This window comes from Chanos chanos, chromosome 3, assembly GCF_902362185.1.
Source record: "Chanos chanos chromosome 3, fChaCha1.1, whole genome shotgun sequence".
NCBI lineage: Eukaryota > Metazoa > Chordata > Actinopteri > Gonorynchiformes > Chanidae > Chanos > Chanos chanos.
The window spans coordinates 56,985,036-56,992,555 of NC_044497.1; the positions used below are offsets into that span (position 1 = coordinate 56,985,036).

Here is a 7,520-nt window from a genome sequence, read left to right on the forward strand (position 1 = left end):
GACATGTTGGCGCGCACAGCATGAAACGATGAAAATGAAAAATAATGGTCCAAAATTACCGTCATTAAGTGAGTACTGATTACGAACTCAATCTACAATTCTCAAGTCCATACTCGCGTCTCAGACACGAATCCTCCATTCCCGTCAGAAGTGTTGAATCAACAGGCTTCTTTTAATATGGCGCAGAGAAATAGAAGGGAAATGTCTAAACAGTGTTTTACCACAAATAGAGGCACAGTAGGCCTTCTTTTATAGATTTTCAATCTGCTATCCATGAATTTGCAGAACACCTCAAGTATGTAAGTTTCAGTTTTAAAATGTGCCCTCTCAGTATCAATTACATTACATTCAAGATTTTTTTTCCCCAAAAGTTTATAATTTCAGAACTGTTAAAAACATCTGACGCAGAATTCGTGTTTGTGTAGAACTGTTTACTGTTTACACCAGACTGTGTCGCATTCGGTCTCTGGGCTCCGCAAGCCAAAACATTTGTTTAAGGAATGTGCTGAAATTTATTTTCCTGCGAAGTGTAAACTATAAAACTTGCTTCTCTTCCTGTTGGTGCGAAGAGGTGACGGGTAAATAAAAGTGACAAGGCGATTTTCTCGGCGATTGAGCAATGCTCCCTTTTTCTGCCAAGACGCACAGTCGCTAAACTTGAGACACAGGCTGTTCACGTTGAGTTCATTTGCTCGCGAACGGCGCAACTCCACTGCAGGCAGCTCGCTCTACAGCGGTATCAGGAATCAGGATCCAAGGGAACAAAGACATTTTCTTATCGATAACGAAAATTTATGTCAGTTATTTCCGTGGTTTCAGGGCATCTGTCGTGAGTCAGCTACGGTTTCGGAGGGTGAAAATAATTCGCCACATAAGGTGACTGGTATCTCGCGTGCAATGAAGACACTCTTTACCCAGACAGAAAGAATTACCGTTGTGCTTTTGACCCTCGCAGTGTGCAGGGCATCAGAGTATGAGTACATCAGCTGGAAACCCGACAGTGGTAGTCACATTTACGGTAAGACACCACAGTGCATTGACATACCAGAGGACTTAAGGTTGTGTTACAACGTGGGCTACCACCAGATGCTGCTACCCAATTTACTGGAGCACGAGACTATCGCGGAGGTCAAGCAGCAAGCGGGCAGTTGGGTTCCGCTCGTTCACAAGGCGTGCCACACGGGCACGCAGGTGTTCCTTTGCTCTCTGTTCGCCCCTGTGTGTCTGGACAGACCCATATATCCATGCCGCTGGCTCTGCGAGGCCGTTCGCGACAGCTGCACCCCCATTATGGAGGCGTTTGGTTTCCCTTGGCCCGAGATGCTCACGTGCGACAAGTTCCCGCAAGATGATGTGTGCATTGCTATGAATGAGACCAGCGCCACGGACACACCGAAAACCTCAGGCAAGTTTACAGACCGCATACATGCGTAAATGCTCGCTGAACTTCATATTCTCTCTCACAAAGGAAACACCCCCCCCCCCCCCCCCCAAAAAGTACTAAAACTTATCGAATTTTATTATGATAGTCCGCAAAGCTACATTGACATATTACACAATCTATCAGAATAATTCCACTTGACACAGGCGCAGTTCGTTGCAGTGTAATGTATACATATTCCTTTTCTTTTTTTAAAAAATCCAGATGAAAAGCAAAATGAGAAATAAAGAATTTCATGTGACATATTTCCGTAAATTCAGTAAGCTGTCACGATAATCAGATTAAACTGTGAATGAGTGGCAACATGTGGGAAATTACCTAAATTGTATTCTTAAAAATAAACGACATGTGCCTTGTCAATGTGGTGAATAGTATTTAAACAGAACTGTAAGGAGACATCCCACATCTGGTCTAATAAACATGTCAATCAACCCAAGAAGTGGGAAGCATATCTTGTAGGAAATTCATTTTGTATTTGTATATGAGGATATAGACTGGACAGATGTGTGTGTGTGTGTGTGTGTGTGTGTGTGAGTATGTGTGTGTGTGTGTGTGTGTATGCGTGCGTGCATACATGCTGTCTTCTATAATCTGCTGCGATCGTGATACCAGTCAAAATCTGTCTGACCCACTTGTGGCTCACTCTGTTTTTTGTCTTTAACTCACTCACTTATGCAACAATCAGCTCATCAGTGGCTATCTTGCTTGGTTTTGTACTCTGCCTGTTTTGGAGGTCGCTTTGGATAACAGCATGTGCTAAATGAATGTAAATGTAAATGTTGTATGTGCAGCAGTGTCTTCGTTTCTAAAGCCAGAAGTTTCTCTCCGGTTGCCACGGTGCGCTGCGTATGAAGCAGGCAATAACATGACTGCCGCGTGTCTCCGATGCCGCTGTTCTCAGAGCGCCTTTAAATTACTCTGTGCCTCTATCTTTTCAAAGAGCCCCAAAGTGATCCTCAGCCTCCCATGGAAAAATCTATAATTCTAGAGAATTTTTTAAAGGTGTTTGATGTTCAGTTGCGGTTCATGTTAGTACAGGATATTTCCTGTTGAGCATTCTTGTCCTCTCGCCCACAGACTCGTCTGCTGTGTGTCCACCATGCGACAACGAGCTGAACTCAGATGCCATCCTTGAGCACATGTGTGCCAGTGAATTTGGTAAGGGAATTTTGCATTTCCTCAGCCAATCATGCTTCAGAAAACCGTGCCGTTTACTGAACCAAGCTCTAAAAAAAAAAGAAAGAAAGAAAGAAAGAAAGAAAGAAATTCAGGGAGGTGTTTGAACTCAAAGTGTGATCTCAGAGTTAGGGAGGGCTCTTTTACACTAACTGAGATGTCTTTGTCAACTGTCTTTTCTTAATCAAAGCCCAAAGACTTGGGAACCATATATCATGTGTAAAGACAGGCACAAAACAATTTTACGGTCAAATAACCAGCTGAAGTAAAAAGCTATTGCGAGACAGGAAATGCTGAAGGCTGTTTCTGATTAGGAGAGAATGTATGGAGCTGCCCAGGATGAAATGTTTTATCTTGCCTCTTTCCACCATGTAGGTCTGCATGCTTGTGGAACTGTAGAAAATGTGTTTGTCTGTCCAGTGACTGTGCTGCTTTACAATATGAATTTCATATGATCCCTGTATTGAAAAAGCAATGGATGTAAGCCACCCAAAAGAAAACTTTTAATGACAATCATTGTATGTTGAAGGGGGAAAAAAACACCATGGTGCGATGGGGAAAGAAGAAAAACAAAATGCTATTTTTTTTCCTCATATAATTTACATATAACGGATTGTACTGTAACTGGTGCTATTCGGTGTCTGAACCAGTACTGATAAAATACCTGATAAGAAAGCAGTGCACAGAGCCGCTGGTGAGGATGGTGTCTGTCCCGGTCTTCGAGAACGTTCAGCGAGCGTAACTTTCGTCAGAGGCCACAGACGCAGACCGGGGCTGAACTGTGCTGAAACTTATCAGCATCTTATCTTCAGGCAGCCTCACATAATTGTGGGTTTACAGTTGCCAAGTCTCAGTGCTATGCATGTGTTTTCAATAATAATTCTGCTCTATTTCATATTCATAATGTTTAGACTGTATCCTGGAGCACTCTTGTGACTCCATGTCCTGAAAGAGTAAAAAATGAGCACTGTAAGATACAAGTTTATGGGCAGTGTAAGGGCAGTGTAAGACACAAGTTTATAAGCAGTGTAAGGGCAGTGTATTGGCAGTGTATGGGCAGTGTAAGGGCAGTGTAAGACACAAGTTTATGGGCAGTGTAAGACACAAGTTTATGGACAGTGTATGGACAGTGTATGGGCAGTGTAAGGACAGTGTATGGACAGTGTAAGACACAAGTTTATGGGCAGTGTAAGGGCAGTGTAAGACACAAGTTTATGGGCAGTGTAAGGTCAGTGTAAAGGCAGTGTAAGACACAAGTTTATGGGCAGTGTAAGGGCAGTGTAAAACACAAGTTTATGGGCAGTGTAAGGGCAGTGTATTGGCAGTGTAAGGGCAGTGTAAGACACAAGTTTATGGGCAGTGTAAGGGCAGTGTATGGACAGTGTATGGGCAGTGTAAGGGCAGTGTAAGACACAAGTTTATGGACAGTGTAAGGGCAGTGTATGGACAGTGTAAGGGCAGTGTATGGGCAGTGTAAGACACAAGTTTATGGACAGTGTAAGGGCAGTGTATGGGCAGTGTAAGGGCAGTGTAAGACACAAGTTTATGGGCAGTGTAAGGGCAGTGTATGGGCAGTGTAAGGGCAGTGTAAGACACAAGTTTATGGGCAGTGTAAGGGCAGTGTAAGACACAAGTTTATGGACAGTGTAAGGGCAGTGTATGGACAGTGTAAGGGCAGTGTAAGGGCAGTGTAAGACACAAGTCTATAAACAGTGTATGGGCAGTGTAAGGGCAGTGTAAGACACAAGTTTATGGACAGTGTAAGGGCAGTGTATGGGCAGTGTAAGGGCAGTGTAAGGGCAGTGTAAGACACACGTTTATGGGCAGTGTATGGGCAGTGTAAGACACACGTTTATGGACAGTGTAAGGGCAGTGTATGGACAGTGTATGGGCAGTGTAAGGGCAGTGTAAGACACAAGTTTATGGGCAGTGTATGGACAGTGTATGGGCAGTGTAAGGGCAGTGTAAGACACAAGTCTATGGACAGTGTATGGGCAGTGTAAGGGCAGTGTAAGACACAAGTTTATGGACAGTGTAAGGGCAGTGTATGGGCAGTGTAAGGGCAGTGTAAGACACACGTTTATGGGCAGTGTATGGGCACTGTAAGACACACGTTTATGGGCAGTGTAAGGGCAGTGTAAGACACAAGTTTATGGGCAGTGTATGGACAGTGTAAGACACACGTTTATGGGCAGTGTAAGGGCAGTGTATTGGCAGTGTAAGACACAAGTTTATGGGCAGTGTAAGGGCAGTGCATTGGCAGTGTAAGACGCAATACTGATGTTTAAGAGTAAGTATATTTTTACCTGTTCATATGTGATTTGTGTGTGTGTGTGTATGGTGTTTATTACATGTGTATGTGTGCATTGTGTATGTGTGTATGATTGTGTGTGTGTGTGTGGTGTAGGGGGGTTGTGTTCTGTGTGTTGTGTGTGTTTTGCATGTGTGGCATGTGTAGGTGTGAGTGTGTGCGTGCGTGTGTGTGTGTGTGTGCGTGTGTGTGTGTTTCTGCAAAGAGAACATAAGTGCAGCACTGTTTACTTTTGACTTGCCGTTGTTGTCATCTCTTGGGCAGTGGCTTTTCTCTAAATGTCGTTGTGGTCAAACCCCAGTGAGGATGTTTCTTTTCTCAGCTGATTAGCTGAGTTCATTACTATTGTCTTTTTTCCTTTCACAGAATAGCATGGTCTCTGTGACTTTGTGAGTAATTCAAACAAGATACCGATGTTATGTCTCAGTTTCATGACTAAAGCCACCACACAGTGTTGACTCAGGCCTTGAGGCTGGGTGACTATCAAACCCAAGGCGCAGCATTTAATGTTCCTACAATGCCACTCTTTCCCTCTCAAGCAGTCCTGAACTGGAATGTTGGAATGCTGTTAGGGTTGCGTACCTGATCCCAGGTGAAACCGTTTGTTTCGTGGGGTGTCGTCGTGTGTGATGCAGTCCCTGACAGGGTGACGAGGAGTTAACTGAACAAACCATTAAAAGTGTCTCGCCCCCTCACGCCAGCGTATGATTTTCCCATCATAACATATCTCAAGTCTAACGGCAGGAGGACAGATGACAGCCATTAGTGCGACTCAGGGGGGAGAAGAACTCTGGGAAAGTGCAGGTCACTCCTCTGGAATTCATGTTAAAGCGTTTGGAGAAGCAGGGCCTTCCCAGCGGTTCCTGTGTTCTCACAGGAGGCTCTGGCCTTTGCCTGCATACCTCCCGTGCTCCGTCTTGTTCCAACTCTCTACAGTATCTTGATATTCAGGCGCAGGCCGGCAGACCAGGCTCCCGTCTGCTGGCTCCCGTGTGTGTGTTTGGCCATGCCTGGGCAGCAACAGATTGACAGAGTCCAAGAGACCTGCTAATCTGTCTCTGCTCCGTAAACAAACCCTTTGTTTTGGAGATAGCGCGGCCGAAGATTTTACTGTAAATTTCATGGAGGTTTCACTATTCATTACGCTCATACGTAACGGGAGAAAAAGACAGAAAGAAAGAGAGATTGTTTGGCGTAGCGCTTTAACAGCATAATTTGTAGCATTATTTAGAACTTGGTACAAGCTCAAGAAATTTATCCTCACAAACCCTCAAAGACAGCAAAGCGGAATTTCTCCCAGTCCTCTGCACAATTAACAGGCAACGCCATCTGAAAGACATAAAACTAGACATTGAGCTCTTGGGGTGAGCACATAAAGGATCTATCAAAAGCAGCTGGGTTTACTGCAGTCTCACGCCCATTTTTACACAGCGACGTCAGGGACAGTGAAAACGCTCTTCCTCAGCCCTCTTTAGGACCTTTCACACTTTTTGTCACACTTTTCACGACAGGTCTTCGTGTCATTTTGTGTCAGTGGTATTTTGTATTTCGCCATGTTAAATGATTCTTTGTCCTTTAGTGTTTAGACCTGAAACTAATACAATGCCATTTATTCATTTACTAACTTTTATCATTGAAAATGTTGGTTATAGCTTTATATGTCTCTGTGACTGTTTATCTTGCCCTGGCTATGTTCTGTTGGAAGGGAAATATGTTTTTGATCAGAAGGTAAAAATGTGTTTTTCATATTTTAGCCATTAAGACAAAGATAAAGGAGGTGAAAAGGGAGAATCTGGATCGGAGGGTGATCCTGCACAGGAGGAGAAAGCCAGTGCGACTGGGAAACCTGAAGAAGAAGGATCTGAAGAAACTGGAACTGGTTCTTAAGAATGGCGCCGACTGCCCCTGTCAACAGCTGCAGAACCTGGGTCAGAACTACCTGGTCATGGGCCGCAGGGTCGGGAAGCAGTACCTCCTGACAGGGATCCATAAGTGGGACAAATCAAGCAAAGCGTTCAATAAGGCTCTGAAGAAAATGAAAAACCATAAGTGTCCTTCTTTTGAAACCGTTTTCAAGTAATTGTCATTATTGTTGATGCATAGAGTAGAATACAGTACTTCAATGTTCAAGAGCACATTTTAACTCCTCTCTTCATGAATGATTAGGCTCTGTGTTTCTGCAGCCCTGGTATAAAAATTTTAAATGCTTCCAAGTCATCACTGAAAATTTGTTCAACCATGGACCCTGCTGGTTACACCCAAGCTTCGAAAAATCTGATGAACTATGTGGGCAGTTTGTTTATTACCAGAGCAAAAAAAAAAAAGGAAAGAAAAAAAGAAAAAAAAATCAAAGTTGATGACATTTCAGACAAAGACTTTTATGTGGTAGTTAACAGTTACTCCCTGTTTCATTTCAAGACAGTTACTTTCTGTTTCTCATTTCATTTTTCTGTTCCATGTACCGAAACATTCTAATAGCGATAATAGTCGATATATAAATATATATATCTGGTCAATAGTCAATATTTGCCACGTCATTATCTTTTGTGATTTATTTGCATTTAAAAATGCCGTCAGACTGCTTGTCAAATC

At 43.4% G+C, this 7,520-nt stretch overlaps 1 protein-coding gene across 1 annotated transcript; it reads left to right on the forward strand.

Annotated features, from left to right (window-relative positions):
* The first annotated feature begins 897 nt into the window (after positions 1-897).
* Positions 898-7,008, forward strand: sfrp1b (secreted frizzled-related protein 1b). Its single transcript, XM_030768120.1, has 3 exons — positions 898-1,405; positions 2,519-2,599; positions 6,683-7,008. The coding sequence occupies exons 1-3, from the start codon at positions 898-900 to the stop codon at positions 7,006-7,008; spliced, it is 915 nt and encodes a 304-aa protein (XP_030623980.1).
* Positions 7,009-7,520: the final 512 nt, after the last annotated feature.

Bases quoted from the DNA above. Each gene is read 5' to 3' on its own strand.
- sfrp1b (XM_030768120.1), top strand. From the start codon at position 898: ATGAAGACACTCTTTACCCAGACAGAAAGAATTACCGTTGTGCTTTTG. The intron at 1,406-2,518 runs GCAAGTTTACAG...TCTCGCCCACAG, and splicing joins GGACACACCGAAAACCTCAG to ACTCGTCTGCTGTGTGTCCA. The intron at 2,600-6,682 runs GTAAGGGAATTT...TTCATATTTTAG, and splicing joins CATGTGTGCCAGTGAATTTG to CCATTAAGACAAAGATAAAG.